Source organism: Apium graveolens, chromosome 1 (genome assembly GCF_009905375.1).
Source record: "Apium graveolens cultivar Ventura chromosome 1, ASM990537v1, whole genome shotgun sequence".
NCBI lineage: Eukaryota > Viridiplantae > Streptophyta > Magnoliopsida > Apiales > Apiaceae > Apium > Apium graveolens.
The window spans coordinates 86,781,246-86,802,076 of NC_133647.1; the positions used below are offsets into that span (position 1 = coordinate 86,781,246).

At 35.9% G+C, this 20,831-nt stretch overlaps 1 protein-coding gene across 1 annotated transcript; it reads right to left on the reverse strand.

Moving 5' to 3' along the window:
- Positions 1-236: 236 nt before the first annotated feature.
- Positions 237-740, reverse strand: LOC141684370 (putative mitochondrial protein AtMg00820). The gene is made up of 2 exons (XM_074489333.1): positions 340-740; positions 237-255 (listed from the first exon to the last, which is right to left on the reverse strand). Exons 1-2 carry the CDS (start codon positions 738-740, stop codon positions 237-239), a joined length of 420 nt encoding a protein of 139 aa, XP_074345434.1.
- Between the last annotated feature and the right edge of the window lie 20,091 nt (positions 741-20,831).

Consider the following 20,831-nt stretch of genomic DNA (forward strand, 5'->3'; position numbering starts at 1 on the left):
CTAACTTGTAGTCCAAGAAAGTAGTTCAACTCTCCCATTATGCTCATTTCATACCTACTCTGCATTAGCTTGGAAAATCTGTTAGAAAGATCATCATTAGTAGAACCAAATATAATGTCGTCAATATATACTTGCACTAATATCGTATTAGTTTTATGCATTTTATGAAACATAGTATTATCTATAACACCTCTAGTAAAACCATTTTCAAGTAAAAATTCTAAGAGAGTGTCATACTATGTCCTTGGTGCTTGCCTGAGACCATAAAGAGCTTTGAATAGAAAGTATACAAAGTCCACTGGATTTGGATCTTCAAAGCCTGAAGGTTGTTACACATACACTTCTTCTTCTAGCTCTGCATTTTGGAATGCACTCTTCACATCCATTTGATGAACTTTGAAGTCTGAATGTGCTGTGAATGCCAGAAACATCTTGATTTCCTCAAGCCTAGCTACTGGAGCATAGGTTTCATCATAATCTATACCATCTTCTTGAGAGGAACCTTTAGCTACCAGTCTGGCCTTATTTCTCATTACAATGTCGTCTTCATCTAATTTGTTTATGAATACCCACTTAGTATCTATCATTATTTTGCCTTTTGGTTGGGGTACCAGCTTCCAAACTTTATGCCTTTCAAACTGATTGAGTTTTTCTTGCATAGCAATAACCCAATTTGGATCTTCAAGTGCCTCATCTACTTTCTTAGGCTCAATTCTGAAAGAAACCCTGAGAAGTGACATTCATTCTGTGTGGCACATCTAGTTCTCACTCCTGTGTCAGGATTACCAATGATCAACTGAAAGTGATGGTCTCTATTCCATACTCTTTGTCTTGGTAGATAAGATCTTGACCTTTCCCCTTATTCATCATTATGTTAAGTTTGAACTGTAGATCATTTTTCTGCTCCCCCTGAGTTACTGCCACCATGGATTGATGATTCCGATCTGTGTGGAGTTGTTCTAATAGGGCTTACTGTATTATCCGCATTGCCAACACTACCACCATTTGATTCTGGATCATTATTATCATTTACAGTAGGTATAACAGGAGAAACCTTAGGTTCGTCTCATAAAAGATCATATGAAAGATTCTCAAATTCCAGAGATTTAGAATCATTTTCTCTTGAAAACTTGGATGCTTGAAAACTTGGTGTCGTCGAATGTTACATTAAGGCTTTTAATCACCTTCTGATCAGTAATCACATAAGCCATGTATGCTTAGATTCCAGATAGTAGCCGAGAAATATGCCTTCTTCTGCTTTAGCATCAAACTTTCTCAGATGCTCATTTCCTTCTTTAAGCATAAAATGTTTAGCTCCAAATACATTAAAGTATTTCAGTGTTGGTCTTCTATAAACCATGATCTCATAAGGAGTCTTGTCATGATTTTATTATCAGGGTACGATTCAGAGTGGAACATGTTGTGTTAACTACTTCAGCCCAAAAGTAGGTAGGAAGTCTTGATTCACTTAGCATTGTCCTTGTTGCTTCAACCAAGGTTCGATTCTTACATTCTACTACTCCATTTTGCTATAGAGTTCTTGGAGCTTAATATTGTCTCTAAATACCTTTCTCTATACATAATTCATTAAGAAATGCATTCTTGAATTATGTTCTATTATCTGATCTGATCAACCTGAAAGGTAGTTTCGATTTCATCTCAATCTTATTTATATGATCAACAATCATCTGTGGTGCTTCATCCTTTTATTGTAAGAACAACACTTATATGTAATTTGAGTAGTCATTGACTATCACTAAATCATATTTCTTCTTTGATAGTGACATCACATTCACTGGACCAAATAAATCCATGTGAATTAACTGAAGAGGTTCAATTATTCTTGTCATTTCCTTGCTTTTGTGTGATGCTTTCTTTGACTTCCCTTTTTCACATGCTTCACAGAGTCCTTTTTGACAAAATTCCATCTTTGGTAAACCTATCAACTCCCTCTTTACCATTTAATTCGTTGTCTTGAAATTCAAGTGCGAGCGCTTCTTGCCCAAAACTGTAATACCTGAGAAATTTTGTGATATAAATTATGTGTTTAATAATACAATATATGTTTTATTATCCTAATTTGGTGCATCTTCATTTTTTTTAAATTTAGAAATGTAATTTAAAGCATCATTATCGCTACGTATTATGTGTTATCCGTTCTGTAACATGTTGTGTATTCCAACATGTTTAATATTTGTTTACGGGGTTTATAATTATTTTAAAAAATATTTTATTTTAGAAAAATATATCGAACCAAGCCCCTGTCGGTATGCCAAAGCCCACAAAATTCATGTTTTTATTTTTATAAAATCACGGGTACTTCAAAGATCCGTTATTTTTGCATTTTGAAATATTCATAATTTTTGAGGAAAATTGACATTTATATTATATTTATTCAAAAATATTTTTTTTAAATTATTCCCCATAAAAATTAATTTTAGGGCTAATAATTTTAAATTAAGGGAATAAAATACCCTGAATTGATTTTAGGGGTATAATTTTTTTGATTAATATAAATATAAAATATTATTACTTTATTTACATAATTATCCTAAAATCAAGAAAATCAGTTTGGGGTATGGGTTTCGTGTTCTTGAATTCCTGAGAATCAATCTAGTGTTTCAAGGTGATTTTAATCCCCGTTTTCGAAGCTCGAGTATCAAATTCGAAGCTTGCAAATAGTACTACTGTATTCTACCATCACATTTTATCGAGGGTAATCGAATCGAATTTTTTCGATTTATGTTCATACTCTTCGATTTGGGGATTCATACCTGTCAATTGTTCGTTGATTTTATGGTCATAATCATATTTTTATCATTGTTTAGAATCAATTAATAAATAATTTATAATAGATTATAAGTTAGTTTAATTGGTCGAGTTTAACACTTTTAATCGATTGTTTAGTTCAATTTTTCTGAATTATTGTGAAGTGATTGATAAATTTTGTAACACCCCCAGATCCGGGGTCGGGGATCCGGGTCGTCACGGTCTTTCTTTCCACAATATCACTTCACTTAATTAATAATAATAACCTTATGCTGTGACCCCACACTAACACACACCACACCCCGTTATAGTCTCAGAGATGAAATTGAAATAAGTACAAGTCTTTGAATCCACAATTTAAAATTATTACAACCCAAAATGATTACTTGATAAATTTACAGTTAATTGCCATTATCTGCCACAAGTTATAATTATACATAATTTGATTCTCAAAAATAGAATGCCTGATCTACCAATAGATCTACCTCTGCAGCTATAGCAGCCACAACATCATCGGGAAGATGCGGGACGCTTCCCACGCGCTTGCGCTGGGTCTGCTGGAGTCTGGCCATCTTTCCTAACTGTTGTTGTGTGATGAAGAAATAAAGCAAGAGTGAGCCTTACAGCTCGCAAGATAATATATAGTGATAACAATAATATAAGTATCTAAATGGATACTTATTAGAATCTTTTATCGTGTGTAAGATAATTACTAGTATATACTTACTAGTATATGAGCCTTCTCATAGTACTCATGAAAGTCTTGGTCAAAAGAAATGAACCAAGTTTGATATCTTAATGCGATGAAGTCACAAAATATTCAGTATATATACATACATACTTTTCAAAATATTGGAAGTCCTCTTCCATGCATAATATACACAAAATCCCAGTGTATAACTGTATAAAAAAATATCGTTGCAAGGTGATCTCATATATCTAACCTTGTTTCAACGTTTTTCTGAAAATCTTTGTCATTCATAAGACAATTATTAATTAGATATAAGTTTAAAAGATGAGGTTACCAAATACCCCAATATACTTATATCTTTCCCAATACTACTTGAACTACCACCGTTCAAGTTATAATCAGTTTCAAAAGTTCATCACATAGATGAGACTACAAGACAAGATTTGAATAGATTCAATCTTTGAAATATTATTGAATGAAATAAAGTTACGAGATACTTTATTTAGTCCCGATATATATATATCCATATATATATCTCTTAAACATTTCCTGGAACCTCTGTTATGTAAAGTATGAACAGAGTTTGAAACATCCAATAAATTTTGGAAAGGAAAAGAATTTTGGCATAAACCAGATATCTTGCTGATCAGGCAAAGATACCCATAAGTAACCTTTTCTACTAGTAGATGGACGAATTCCCCACTGGTCATCACCCTGGCCGCATTAGGACCTATGCTGGACTGCCACTCAGCCACTTATGCATTTGATGGACTCCCACTGAGCCACTTACACTATCATGGACGCCCACTGAGCCCATGTTGCTTATGCCGACTCAATAGATGGACTTACTTCCCGAACGTTGGGTAAGTAATCAATTCATTTACCAAAACTGCAACCTTGTTGCGAATATAAAATACACCACAGAGCCGGATCCCTCAGGTTTTAAGCGAGTATTTAAATCCCCTTAAAAAGGAAGATCTTAAATATAAAAAATGAGTTTTGGGATCCGCTCTAACTTTTAAAAATCATTTTGAAGACTCGAAAACACTTTATAGAGTGTTTGGAGTAAAGCTGATTTAATGAAGTAAATCAGTCCCCAGAATATTAGAAAATATCTGAATATTATTAATTAAATAATATTCCCATAAAGAATAATCTTTATAAAAATAATTGAAGTAGAAGTATTAAAATTTATACTTGAAACGAGTATTAAATAACCAAAGATATACTTATATGAAAGTATTATCTTCATTTGAATAACCGAAAATAAGTTTGATTATCGAAACATTATTCTTTAATAAAATACAGAATATATTTCAGCAAATAATCGGAGTCATAGATCCTCAAATGAATATTCAAATAATATTCATTAAATAATATAAACTGAGTCATAAGTCCTCGAATGAATATTCAAATAATATTCAAATAATAAAATAAAGGAGTCATAAGTCCTCGAATGAATATTCGTAATAATATTCATTAAATAAAATAAAGTTTAAAGTTATCGAATAAACCTTATTCGATTAATAGTTTGGAAAACTATAACCATATATATATATATAAATATATATATATATATATATCCATATCCATATATATACAAAATCTACTCGGGATCCTCGACTCCCGGTTTTAGAAAATTTTTTCACCTTTGGGTCCCTACACTAAGGGTATATGCAAGATACCGCTATCCTCTAGCATAGGTATTATCAACTGAACCAACAGATATATATTTCAAGAATATGAAACAGGCATGCATATATACCATATCACATGCTACAATATATCGCAAGAATTGCTAATAACAATCATGCACTTATCACAAGATAATGCATATACATATATTTACATCACAACAATAGTATAACGGGTAGAAAACTTGCCTGAGCGACTGGGGGTTACGAATGGCTCGGGACGAGTCTGGTAACCTATAAGCAACAAGTAAGTTGGAATTAAACCAAAGTCACTTGTAAATCTATACTTTAACTAACTTAGACTCTAACGCTTGTTTTGCGCTCACTGATTCGCTTAAGTCACTCGGGTACCCTCGGCTCCACCATTTTTAATAATTTAACCTTTACGAGTTTTAAAGCGATTCCTTCGCGAGTGTCTTACCAACTGCCTAACACACTTACCATAAATGTTTCATACATTAATTAACCCTTTTTGGTCTTTAACCTATGTTTCAAAGTAAGGCGAGGGGAAAAGTTTCGTTCGCGAAACGCCGTTACTTGAAACGGTCGTTTCTCCTAAACCGTGCATCGGAATCGAACGAACTACATATCAAAACGAAGCTCGTAACATGAGCTATCTAAACATGGCAGTGGTCATAATCTAGCAGGGGGTTCTCGGGTCCTAATGTTATGCACAAAAACAGTCTACAGAAAATCGGACGTTACGACGGCTATGTTTACGCGATTTCCCAAATTTAAACCAATTCAATCAACCACAATTTCAACTCCAATTCACAACCCAATCAAACCTCCAATTAAACTACACCACAACAGCCCCAAATCAACTCAATATTACCAATTTATTCATCTACACCAAGTCAAAAATGTGACCAAGAACTTCAAATCTAACAAGCATCACTCCTAACTCCAAAATCAACAAAACCACTTACTAAACAAAGCTCTATCATGAGTACACACTCATTACACTAACCCATCATCTAACATTATGAAATCCAAACCAACAAAACTTAATACTAAGGGTTTGAGAAGTTATACCTTCCTTGGAGAGTGGAGAATCAAGAGAATGGCTTGGAATCACCCTTAAAGTCCTTATCCAAGCTTAATCTAAACAAAACTTCAAGAACACAAATTTTAGTTCTTGAAAACACTATTCACCATCTTCTTTCATGATTTATAGAAAAAGATTGGCTTGGAATTAGAAGCTTAAACTTATAGGAAGTATGTAACTATCCATGGGGAAGCTTAGATAATTACCTTGCTAAATAGTAAGTGGAGGAGCTTGGACTTTCATTTTTTTAAGAAACCACCCGAGAGCATGAAGAAGAAGAAGAGAGAATTTTGTGTTTTGGCTTGATTTGCTTTTGGTTGGTTGATTTTTGTTGTTTGTTTTAGTGAATTACCTAGTTGCCCTTGGTTTTGTGTGGTTAAAAAGTCACCACATCTCCTTCCTTTCTTGTCATGCCTATGTCACCTTGCACATGTCATAATGCTCCCACTTGTCCACACCTTGTGGTTTGATGATGTCACAATCCCTGGCTTCTTGTACAAGCTTGTCTCTTGGTCACTTATTTGTTTTACGGTTCGCTTATCTTTCGTTCTCGTTTATCGTTTGAGGGATCATACCCGGGATCTTATTACTTAGGTTCCCTTAACCTTTCTCAATATATTATATTCCTTTTATGATCCTCTCCTATAATCCTTTAATTTAAATCCTTTTTTATCCTGTTACCTTATACTCAATTCTCTCCGTATCTTGTGAATTTCCGGGAAAAATCAAAGTGTTCGGAATTGGATTCTGACGATCTTTACATACACTTATATACCACATAGAGTACTAATAATATCCCATAAGATCAATAACAGAACCCCTACATAGCGTGGCATGAAAAGTTTTCTCGTTCAGCAAAAACACTATTCATAAGGGTTTCAAAATTTCTCAAAAATTGGGGTTATTACAGTCTCCCCTCCTTAAAAGGATTCCGTCTCGGAATCAGATAGAAAACAATTGGGGATACTTTCTTAGCATTACACTTTCTAACTCTCGAGTCAATTTTCCCACATTATGGTTCTACCACCAAACTCTGCCTAGTTTGATAATCCTTCTCCTAAGCACTTGTTCCTTTTCACTCTATAACCCTTCCTGGTTGCTCCATATAGGTTACGTCGGGTTGCATATCTATGCGCTCATATGCCTCTATTTATCTGGCATCTGAATTACACTTCCTTAACATTGATACGTGAAACACGTTACGACCTGCTACATGTTCGGGGTTAGGGCTAGCTCATATGCTAACTTCCCAAACGTCTTAATATATCCAAGGGTCCAACAAATTGTAGACTTAGCTTTCCTTTCTTTCCGAACCTCATCAATCCTTTCCAAGGGATACCTATAACATTACTAGGTCCCCTATTTCATACTCTTTATCCTTTCGTGTCAAATCAACATACTTATCATGACCATCTTGGGCTACTACCAGCCGTCCTCTGATTAGATCTATTATATCCTTGGTCCTTTGGACTACTGCGGGTCCGAGCATCTTGCGCTCTACAACTTCATCCTAACATAAGGGAGATCGACATTGTCTTCCCTCAAGGATCTCATAAGGCGACATCTCGATAATGACATATGATCTATTGTCGTAAGATAACTTAATCCGCGTTAAATGATCATTCCAAATTCTTTCAAGTCTATTGCACAGACTCTCATTATAGCTTTTAGCATTAGAACTTTTGCTTTTCAATACCCATTCTTTTCCAGTTCGTAATCGCTATCACCTTTCGTTCCTAATATTATACTGGTTATACTTTTGCTCGCTAGCGTTCTATAATCTTTTAATAACCACGTCAACCTTAGTATCACGAATGTGTTCCCATTCCGCATACTACCACCACTTTATTACTCCTTTTTCAGTTGTTTCTATTTTCCAAAGTTTGATCAATCAAATAGAAGTAAAGGAATTCGTTGAGAGATCACTATGATCATGAACACTTGTTATATCGCATAGTTAGTACAGAAGGTGGCCAGCCTTTAGTACTTGACAAGCAATTAAACAATAGCTGGTATCCTACTCGGCTTCTATCACACAGATAGATAGTCATTCGGCAATACCTCCCCTTCTGGAAGGGTTGTTCTTCTCAGCTTACATGAAATGAAAAGAAGAGAAAAGAACGAATTGAAGAGAATTGTATATTCATAAAAAAAATTTTATTGCCATAAAATATCTGGCTTGGAATCTACCTCTGAACTATAGAGGTTTGTCATAGAAGAACAAAACATATATGTATTTATATCAACATCAAGTATTATAGCATCGCATTTCACGTGCCTAAATATTTTCGCTATCCCGTCCATCATTCTATGGACCCATGCTCTTCCTCGAGCTTATACACAATTACCTTTGAAACTCCCTCGACATCGAAAATCGAATCTGGGATCTCATTCTAGACATCATCGTTACTTGAATTCTATGCTTGCACCGCAACCTTCCTCGTATAATAATACGACTCTCTATTGATAAGAAAGAATAAATATTCAATAGGTAGATACTCTACTTAATTAGTCTATCAATGATAACTTATACACTACCACTACCCGATTAGTGGTACTCAATCTCAACACCCATTCCAATACAACTCTCACGGTTGTAATCAGCTCATTACTCGCAGAATCATTGCTGCCTTACTATGGTCCACCACTGACCTACTGTAGTCATTCATTTTCCATGAAGTCTTAATATCTAACCATACGGAGTCCATACATGTCGTATCAAATCCTTCTAAGGAGGTAACATAATCACCATTCATGATTCATGGAGTACACTCCTGATTCTGACATACATACATGACATGAAGCAGATAAAAGTGCAGAAGAGTTTTAATCAAAGCAACGATAGCAGGTTAATACCATTCTTAATCATACGCCCTAAATAGAAGAATTAACTCAAGGGTTCATCTAGTCCTTTTTGAAACATGGTCCTGGATTATTCTCAAGATAGGACCTTCTAAGATAGATAGCCCGTTCATGGCGATTACGCGAATTAAACCTTTACCAACTACTATTACGGTCGGGTATTGCACAGTCATCAGAAGGAATGTCAATCTTCCAAACCATAATACAACCTTTACGGCTTCAACCATCATTACTGTATTCCTTTGGCACACGCGCCTATAATTATCTTCTTACCCTTAAAGTGTCGGCCACCTCTTTGGCCTTTCCTGATAGTAAAATTTCCTTACAATCAATGTCATTTTAACCACCTCCAAATAAATTTTCTACCTTATTTCCGATCACTGCTTGAGTGAAGATGCTTTCCTTAAAATCTGATGAGTAAAAAAAAAATCACCATTTTTCCATAAGTTATTGCCTCAGTCTTTAGAGGTTAATCACTGTCTCGACTGACTCTCAATCATACTTAGAACATCTTTTATCTTAAGTCTTAATTGCCCTGAATAATTTCGACCTTTACTGGTTCGATCCATACTTTCTCGTGGTTTAACACGTGCCCCACTTGGCATCATTATAATTACGTCATATTTCCTTTATCCACATTTCTATTCTTGAAAATTTTGAATATTACCTTTTTCCTTATAAAACCTCTAAGGTTATCCTTCAATCGTTCCTCCTGTATTCCCTAGATACAGGGCATATCACAATACCATTTACTAATAGTAGAACCATTGTCTATATACTTCTGAAAAATTTCTCCACTGATCCTTAAAGGTTGTTGTTACCTTAATCCTTTCCAATTCATACTGTCAAAACTCATACTATCCCTATTAAGGGTGAAATGCCAACCTTTATGCATTCCCCTAGGATTCGTTTTAAGTTACCGATGTTCTATCCTTAATTCCACCTCTAAAAAGGTACAAGCATCCTTCCATGGATAAATAAAGTCATATATCCCTGATAAGGGTATCTTGTTCAATCATTTCCACCTCGATAGTCTATACCTAGCTTCATAATAGCATCCTTATTCAAATTGAGGTCAATCCATATGGCCTCCAAAAGATAACAACGGTTATCCGCTTGTCTTTCCTGATTTGGTAATGATAACATGGATGTTCTGGAAGATATTGGTCATGTTCAACGTGAACTTCTTCTTAATAATTCCTTATTTACTTTTGTTGTTTATCTCAACAGTCATCTCAATGTTGGGATATCTTTCATATCTGGCGTCTCCCTTTCTGGGTATCATGCCACCGGTCTTACACTTTACCTTCTATTGCTATGAGTCTTTAGGGTTTCCTCATACCCAACTCCCTTATCATTCCTCAAACTCTATTGCCTTTATATTCCTTTCCACTTCAGTTTCTTTTTATTTTCCTTTCTCTTATCATTATTTCACAAACCAATCACAATATAAGCATTGATTTCAAACATCCCGTCATTCTGGATTCGTGTCCTCAGAACGAATCTTGACAACTTTTACAACTTAGATTCATAATTTATCATACTTGTCTGCCTTTGTTCTGGCTCTAAAGCTTTTACACTATCTCCTTATCTTTGGGAATTACTTTCCCGAAAACAATTGACTGGACTTAAATCAGTTTATTATAATCTCTTGCTCCGTGCCTTTCTTGGTCTTTCACCAGCGGGTGGTCTCTCTCTTAGGAGGGTAAGTGACAAAAACAGTCCTTTTGAGATTCGTCAATCATTTAGAGTCTCAAATGATTCATCTATTTCCTTTAGCCAGGCTCTTGCCTCGACTGGGTCAGCTTGTTCCTTGGGACTCTGAGAGCTTAGCGACTTAAAGGTCATGAAAGAATTTCCCACCGCACTGTCTCCTCAGGGTGGTGGTTGGGGATAATAGTCTAAGTTCTCTTTAGATAGGTCCATGAATTGCCGTATAGGGGTACCATCTCGGGTCTCCTTTCCTTACTCGACTTTTGATTCCTCAGTCTAAATATTTCTTCCTACTCCCCATAATTGGGGTCATCTTTTAATTTAAATCCTCATTTTCCACTCCGATATGTCATGGGTTCCTTCTATCTTGATGGCGACCTCCCTGACTATCACGTTCAGGGTTTGCTCTAAATCTTATTCCTCAAACTATGGCTCTCATCTAAGTTCTCATCCTTACGCTCTTGAACTTTCGGAACCCAAATTCTATAGGAATACCTCATTATTCCCTTATCATCTTTCTCGGTATTAATCTCATATTTATTTGTTGGCTCTCTGCCTTCATTCATCACTTTTACTGGCACAATATGTTCTTTTCCAATAATTCGGGCTGTATTGCTATCTCAAACAGCTTTTCGGTACCGGCTCCGGTTACCTTCACTACTATTTCCATTTTCTCAAAATCTCTTATAAACTCTCCAAAAGACATTATCATCTTGAGTCTCTCCTTTTTACTAAGGGCATCAGCCACCATATTGGCTTTCCCCGAATGATAAAGAATCTCCCAATCATAATTCTTGATTAGCTCTAACCACCTCCTCTGGCGTATGTTGAGCTCTTTCTACGTAAGAATGTACTAGAGCACTTATGGCTTAGGTAATTCTCGTACTTCTCTCCATACAAGTAGTGCCTCCAATCTTTAGGGTAAAACTATTGCCACGAGCCTAAGCTCATGGGCGGGGATATCGAATTTCATATTACCTTAATTGTCTTGACGCAGACGCGATTATCTTGCTGTGCTAAGAAGCACCCTAATTCCTTATGCGAAGCGTCACTTACAAACCACAAAATCTCCTTTTTCCATCCGGCAACGCCAACATAGGGGTCGTCACCAACCTTTGCTTCAGTTCTTAAAAGCTGTTCTCGCATTTCTCTGTCTATTCGAACTTCTCAGTCTTATGAGTAAGCCGCGTTAAAGGGGCTACTATCTTTACAACTTGAACGAACCTCCGGTAGTGACCGGCCAATCCTACCTCTGGTAGTCGACCAAACCATGGTCATCAATTCATCAGTGGTCCTTTATCAAATCCTGTCAGGATCCTCCATGGGATCCTCCTCAACAACTAACCCTTCTAGGACAACATCCTCAACCGCTACATCCTCAATATCAACATCATCCGGTCCTGCATTAGGACACTCTATCGGATCCACAATCCGATCTCCAATTAGTAATAAAACATCATCGCGCTGTTGCTCCTCAACCTCAGGGTTCGGAGTCCCGCTACCATATACGATAACGAACTACGCTCCTATCACGATATTTATAAGGGTTCCCATAAGGGTTTTAACTGTCAGTACTACGTTAGGTAGCCCGACTATGAACTTGGCAAGAGTTCTTATTATCTTAGTTAACTTATTATCTTAACGTCCCATCATCTCTGAGGTTTATAACGCTTAGCTCTGATACCATTTCTGTAACACCCCCAGATCCGGGGTCGGGGATCCGGGTCGTCACGGTCTTTCTTTCCACAATATCACTTCACTTAATTAATAATAATAACCTTATGCTGTGACCCCACACTAACACACACCACACCCCGTTATAGTCTCAGAGATGAAATTGAAATAAGTACAAGTCTTTGAATCCACAATTTAAAATTATTACAACCCAAAATGATTACTTGATAAATATACAGTTAATTGCCATTATCTGCCACAAGTTATAATTATACATAATTTGATTCTCAAAAATAGAATGCCTGATCTACCAATAGATCTACCTCTGCAGCTATAGCAGCCACAACATCATCGGGAAGACGCGGGACGCTTCCCACGCGCTTGCGCTGAGTCTGCTGGAGTCTGGCCATCTTTCCTAACTGTTGTTGTGTGATGAAGAAATAAAGCAAGAGTGAGCCTTACAGCTCGCAAGATAATATATAGTGATAACAATAATATAAGTATCTAAATGGATACTTACTAGAATCTTTTATCGTGTGTAAGATAATTACTAGTATATACTTACTAGTATATGAGCCTTCTCATAGTACTCATGAAAGTCTTGGTCAAAAGAAATGAACCAAGTTTGATATCTTAATGCGATGAAGTCGCAAAATATTCAGTATATATACATACATACTTTTCAAAATATTGGAAGTCCTCTTCCATGCATAATATACACAAAATCCCAGTGTATAACTGTATAAAAAAATATCGTTGCAAGGTGATCTCATATATCTAACCTTGTTTCAACGTTTTTCTGAAAATCTTTGTCATTCATAAGACAATTATTAATTAGATATAAGTTTAAAAGATGAGGTTACCAAATACCCCAATATACTTATATCTTTCCCAATACTACTTGAACTACCACCGTTCAAGTTATAATCAGTTTCAAAAGTTCATCACATAGATGAGACTACAAGACAAGATTTGAATAGATTCAATCTTTGAAATATTATTGAATGAAATAAAGTTACGAGATACTTTATTTAGTCCCGATATATATATATCCACATATATATATCTCTTAAACATTTCCTGGAACCTCTGTTATGTAAAGTATGAACAGAGTTTGAAACATCCAATAAATTTTGGAAAGGAAAAGAATTTTGGCATAAACCAGATATCTTGCTGATCAGGCAAAGATACCCATAAGTAACCTTTTCTACTAGTAGATGGACGAATTCCCCACTGGTCATCACCCTGGCCGCATTAGGACCTATGCTGGACTGCCACTCAGCCACTTATGCATTTGATGGACTCCCACTGAGCCACTTACACTATCATGGACGCCCACTGAGCCCATGTTGCTTATGCCGACTCAATAGATGGACTTACTTCCCGAACGTTGGGTAAGTAATCAATTCATTTACCAAAACTGTAACCTTGTTGCGAATATAAAATACACCACAGAGCCGGATCCCTCAGGTTTTAAGCGAGTATTTAAATCCCCTTAAAAAGGAAGATCTTAAATATAAAAAATGAGTTTTGGGATCCGCTCTAACTTTTAAAAATCATTTTGAAGACTCGAAAACACTTTATAGAGTGTTTGGAGTAAAGCTGATTTAATGAAGTAAATCAGTCCCCCGAATATTAGAAAATATCTGAATATTATTAATTAAATAATATTCCCATAAAGAATAATCTTTATAAAAATAATTGAAGTAGAAGTATTAAAATTTATACTTGAAACGAGTATTAAATAACCAAAGATATACTTATATGAAAGTATTATCTTCATTTGAATAACCGAAAATAAGTTTGATTATCGAAACATTATTCTTTAATAAAATACAGAATATATCTCAGCAAATAATCGGAGTCATAGATCCTCAAATGAATATTCAAATAATATTCATTAAATAATATAAACTGAGTCATAAGTCCTCGAATGAATATTCAAATAATATTCAAATAATAAAATAAAGGAGTCATAAGTCCTCGAATGAATATTCGTAATAATATTCATTAAATAAAATAAAGTTTAAAGTTATCGAATAAACCTTATTCGATTAATAGTTTGGAAAACTATAACCATATATATATATAAATATATATATATATATATATCCATATCCATATATATACAAAATCTACTCGGGATCCTCGACTCCCGGTTTTAGAAAATTTTTTCACCTTTGGGTCCCTACACTAAGGGTATATGCAAGATACCGCTATCCTCTAGCATAGGTATTATCAACTGAACCAACAGATATATATTTCAAGAATATGAAACAGGCATGCATATATACCATATCACATGCTACAATATATCGCAAGAATTGCTAATAACAATCATGCACTTATCACAAGATAATGCATATACATATATTTACATCACAACAACAGTATAACGGGTAGAAAACTTGCCTGAGCGACTGGGGGTTACGAATGGGTCGGGACGAGTCTGGTAACCTATAAGCAACAAGTAAGTTGGAATTAAACCAAAGTCACTTGTAAATCTATACTTTAACTAACTTAGACTCTAACGCTTGTTTTGCGCTCACTGATTCGCTTAAGTCACTCGGGTACCCTCGGCTCCACCATTTTTAATAATTTAACCTTTACGAGTTTTAAAGCGATTCCTTCGCGAGTGTCTTACCAACTGCCTAACACACTTACCATAAATGTTTCATACATTAATTAACCCTTTTTGGTCTTTAACCTATGTTTCAAAGTAAGGCGAGGGGAAAAGTTTCGTTCGCGAAACGCCGTTACTTGAAACGGTCGTTTCTCCTAAACCGTGCATCGGAATCGAACGAACTACATATCAAAACGAAGCTCGTAACATGAGCTATCTAAACATGGCAGTGGTCATAATCTAGCAGGGGGTTCTCGGGTCCTAATGTTATGCACAAAAACAGTCTACAGAAAATCGGACGTTACGACGGCTATGTTTACGCGATTTCCCAAATTTAAACCAATTCAATCAACCACAATTTCAACTCCAATTCACAACCCAATCAAACCTCCAATTAAACTACACCACAACAGCCCCAAATCAACTCAATATTACCAATTTATTCATCTACACCAAGTCAAAAATGTGACCAAGAACTTCAAATCTAACAAGCATCACTCCTAACTCCAAAATCAACAAAACCACTTACTAAACAAAGCTCTATCATGAGTACACACTCATTACACTAACCCATCATCTAACATTATGAAATCCAAACCAACAAAACTTAATACTAAGGGTTTGAGAAGTTATACCTTCCTTGGAGAGTGGAGAATCAAGAGAATGGCTTGGAATCACCCTTAAAGTCCTTATCCAAGCTTAATCTAAACAAAACTTCAAGAACACAAATTTTAGTTCTTGAAAACACTATTCACCATCTTCTTTCATGATTTATAGAAAAAGATTGGCTTGGAATTAGAAGCTTAAACTTATAGGAAGTATGTAACTATCCATGGGGAAGCTTAGATAATTACCTTGCTAAATAGTAAGTGGAGGAGCTTGGACTTTCATTTTTTTAAGAAACCACCCGAGAGCATGAAGAAGAAGAAGAGAGAATTTTGTGTTTTGGCTTGATTTGCTTTTGGTTGGTTGATTTTTGTTGTTTGTTTTAGTGAATTACCTAGTTGCCCTTGGTTTTGTGTGGTTAAAAAGTCACCACATCTCCTTCCTTTCTTGTCATGCCTATGTCACCTTGCACATGTCATAATGCTCCCACTTGTCCACACCTTGTGGTTTGATGATGTCACAATCCCTGGCTTCTTGTACAAGCTTGTCTCTTGGTCACTTATTTGTTTTACGGTTCGCTTATCTTTCGTTCTCGTTTATCGTTTGAGGGATCATACCCGGGATCTTATTACTTAGGTTCCCTTAACCTTTCTCAATATATTATATTCCTTTTATGATCCTCTCCTATAATCCTTTAATTTAAATCCTTTTTTATCCTGTTACCTTATACTCAATTCTCTCCGTATCTTGTGAATTTCCGGGAAAAATCAAAGTGTTCGGAATTGGATTCTGACGATCTTTACATACACTTATATACCACATAGAGTACTAATAATATCCCATAAGATCAATAACAGAACCCCTACATAGCGTGGCATGAAAAGTTTTCTCGTTCAGCAAAAACACTATTCATAAGGGTTTCAAAATTTCTCAAAAATTGGGGTTATTACAAATTTTGATTATATAATTGTGTTTGCAAGAATCTCAGATTTGTTTTGAGCTATTATTCGTCTGGTTTTGCCAAGTTTTTCTGGTAGTTGATGTTTGTTATTCCCTAACAATACAACAAGAATTGCAGAAGGGGGGGTTTGAATGTAATTCTGGCTTCTTTTGAGATTTTAAAAATGTTCTAACTTAATATATATAACGGTGTTTGATTTGCTGTAATGCGGAATGAAAGAATAATAAAAATCAAAACACTAAGTAATAAAACACAAGCTTTAAAACTTTCTGGTGGATTTGAAAGTATCCACCATATATATATATATATATATATATATATATATCAGACTGAGAACTATGTGATGCTTTGAATAGCACACAGCTTCCTTACAAGTGAACAAACAAACTACAGAGAAATTCTTAACAAGTACAGCTTTATCTATCTCTCTGAAAAATGTGCTTGCTTAGTTAGTTATTCTACTTGCTACACTTGGTTTATATATTACCAAGTTACATGACAGTAAGACAAGATAATAAAACAAAATAAATCTAGTCTAATATCATGCTGCAACATTACTCTATCCAGCATCTTTGAATATCTTCACATTTGCATGGAAATGGTAATGCTTCTTTGTTCTCAAAATCCTGCTTAACAGGCTGCCACATTCCTTTTGCAAACACCCGATGCATGTGACTGTGTTGTCACTATCAACAGCTATTTTGAATATGATCATCCATCGGGATTATGTTGAACATCCGTCGGGAATATGTTGATCATCCGTCGGGAGCCTTGTAGATCATCCGTTGGGAGTCTATCTGTCATTTAACTCCATTTCACTTATACAGAATCACAAGACATCACATATTTACAATTAGCCAACCTATTCTGCATATCATCTAGTAGTCAACATGACTTAGAGAATCCTACAGAATCTACTAGACTAAAACATGTTATTTGCAGAAATGTGCTACAATACTTATTTGTTACATAAGCTACACTCTCGATGGATGTCAAATTATCATCCGTCGGGACTATAAAGTTCATCCGTCGGGATTATATTAGAACATCCGTCGAGAGCTACAAAATTCACTAAGTTAAATCTACTAAGGTGTTTTGTTTAACTTATCATCAAGTTCACAACATATTCCTAACAATCTCCCCCAATTTATGTCTACTAGAATTGTAGCCATAAATTAAGAGAAACTTGATGATAACAAAACACCCTAAATTTACAGATTAAAATATAGTAGATAAAACTGATAAGTGCTACAAATTTATTGAAAATTGAACAAAGTAAAACTGTACAAAGAGTTCTCACAATCATTATCAAGGTGCTCCTTTAGTCTGAGCAGATGATTTCTATTTCCTTGATTGTCTGGATTTCTTCCCAAGCTTCCTGTTATTTTTCTCTATTTGATTTTGGAGCTGCCTGTGGAATTCAAGTTCTTCCGCATCTGACAGATCCAGCTTTTCTTGTATTTCCAATAGAGTCTCATTGCTAGAGATACTCAATTGGTCATCCAGTCTGAAAATCTTCTAACACCCTTGTCATCCATGAATACCATCAGCCAATAAGGCCTCAAATGCACTCTATTTCCTGTGAAGGGAATTGATAGAGTTTTTGGGAGTGCATCTTTGGCTTTATTACTCCTTAGATCTTCTATCTTATTTAGGACCAATTTCCTTGCAGTTATATTATAACCAAAGTTTTTCTTGAAGGATAAGAAGACCTTTATCAGTATAGATTGGCTTTCTTGAAGAATCCTGTGAAGAGGCCATGTGATCTCTTTCCATTCATTGTACTTAAACACTAGTCTTTCAGGAAGATGTCTGTGAGCATCAATTCCTCTTACCTCTTCCAATTCATCCAAGTAGAGATTTATATTAGAAAATTCATTGATGTCACAGATGTAGAGTAGATCTCCCTTGTTGACAGTTGGTTGAGTTTTGGCTAAGGCTTTGGTTCTGAGAGTCACAGGCTTGACCTTTTTGGTTGCTCTCATCTTTGTTTTCTTTGGCTTGTTGAAGATAGGTAAACTGAGTTCAGGAATTGGCAAACTTTCCCAGTCTATTGGCTCATCCTTGGGAATTATAGGCTCACCATGAAAATTCTTTGTTGGATCCACCTTGAATTCCTCATGTACCACTGAGGGCTTGGATGTTTGAGTTAAAGTTGTAGACTGTTTGGGAATGTAGTCTTCCATTTTCTCATCACTGAAGTCCAATTTTCTTTTAGAATGAAGCTTGTATTCGAATTTTCTTTTCTGTTGAGATTCATTTTGCATTTTCTGATCTTGAGCTTCAGTAATCACATGTGGTTTCTCAGAAATCTCATTTTTAGTTTTCACAGCTTGAAGTTTGGCCAAGATAGCAGCTTGCTTCTTCTTTTGTTTGAGCTTTTTAGCATCAAAGGCAGCCTGCTTCTTTTCTTGCTTAATTCTTTCCTTTTCTTCCTTCTTGACTTCTACAAACTGAGGGTGTCCAGCCACCACACAGATTTTCTTACCATTCCTGTAGATCTTGGAAATTCTTCTTTTCAGCACTGAATCGGTTGGATCTTTGAAGAATGCAATTGACCTTGCCAACAGCTTCTTTTCATCTGGCCTTGGTGTCTCAAATATAAGATCCACATGATTTTTGTCTGAGAACTTTGGATAGTTCTGTTTAGGCTTCAAAACCAGATTGGCCTTTGGAGACTTGATGCATGAAGGTTGGCCCTTTTCCAAGCTACCTAGACTCATTTCATTCACATAGATTTGTTTGACTTATGAGTGGTGATGAAAGATCTTGTCTGGTTTCTGTATCTGACCAAATTTCTTCTGAATTTCTTCATCTATTTTCTTCCACTTGTCATCCAGTTCCTTCTCAACAGCTACAACATCAAGCATCTTGAGATTTATCTTTGAATCAAGCTTGACAGCTGCTATTTGGATTAGATCAATACTGTCCAATACTGGTGGCTTTGGTAATGTAATTTCTGGAACTATTACTTGGCTGATTTGAACATTTAACACATGCTCCCCTCACTGGTTTTCCCTCTTTGACTAACTGGGATAATTGAATCTTTCTCCCCCTTTTTGTTATCATGAAGTAGAGTGGAAATAGAAGTTTGTGCAGCCACCAGCTTTTGAAGCAACTGTTTGATGTGCTTGATGTAGATGAATAGCTGTGAGAGAGGCTTCTACTGCTTTCAGTCTTGTGTCCAAGGAATCCAATTTAGTTGCAAGATTAGAATTCTTCCTCAACTGTCTGTTGATGTCAAGCACTGTTGTATCTGGAAATTTAGCATCCAATCTTTCAGAGACATCCTTCTTGACTTGGTCAATCTCTGTTTTGATTGAAATGACATCTTGATTGTGTTGAAGAGCTTGTATTTGATGTAGTTGTAGAGAGTTGAGGTGTGCTTGTAGAAGCTTCTTGGTGCTAGCATTAGTACTAGCTTGAAGAGCAGTGTGTGTCTGTTGAATGATGTGAAAAAGAGTTATCTTAAAATATTGCTCATCACACTCTTTAGAAAACACCCAAGGTGGAATGTTTGATCTAGAGCTAGGGCCTGCTTCTCCCCCTATGTCCATGAACTCTTCTTCATCACCATCTTCATCTCCAAAGAACTCTTCAGACTCACCAGTTCTATAGTCAACATCATCACCAGTTTTAGGTGGCATGGTTGTGATGGCATCCTTTTCTCTTTGCATTGAAGCAGTTGTATGCACCAAGTTAAGCATCTTTTCTGCAGCCACATTGTCCTGTTCAACTAGAACTTGATATGCTGCCACAAGGTGAGTAAATGCCTCAGCTTCAAAAGAAACAGAGTTTAAAACAGCTTGATATTCTTGCTGAATTAGCTATCTCTTGTCAGCCTCATTGGCATCCATTAACTCACTTACAATGGGCTCTTCCCATTCAGTTGTACCTGCTTTTCTCTCATTTTCTCTCTGTTCTTCCATCAAGGGCTCCCCTTGGCTCACCACCCTCACACCCCCACCTTCACCTACTAAGGTGGAACTCCTCTCACTCTCTTTTGCCAGGCTGGAAGAAATAGTCTGCATTTGTTCACTTCTTTCCTCTCCTTTTGCCTGAGAGCAACTCAACCTCTCACTCAATTTACTCCCTTCCCTCAGTCATAAGAGTGATTGTACAACTACTAACTCATCTACACTTGTAACAATTGTTGATATTTCAGTGTGTATAGTGAGTACCGATGGATG

Bases quoted from the DNA above. Each gene is read 5' to 3' on its own strand.
- LOC141684370 (XM_074489333.1), bottom strand. From the start codon at position 740: ATGTCACTTCTCAGGGTTTCTTTCAGAATTGAGCCTAAGAAAGTAGAT.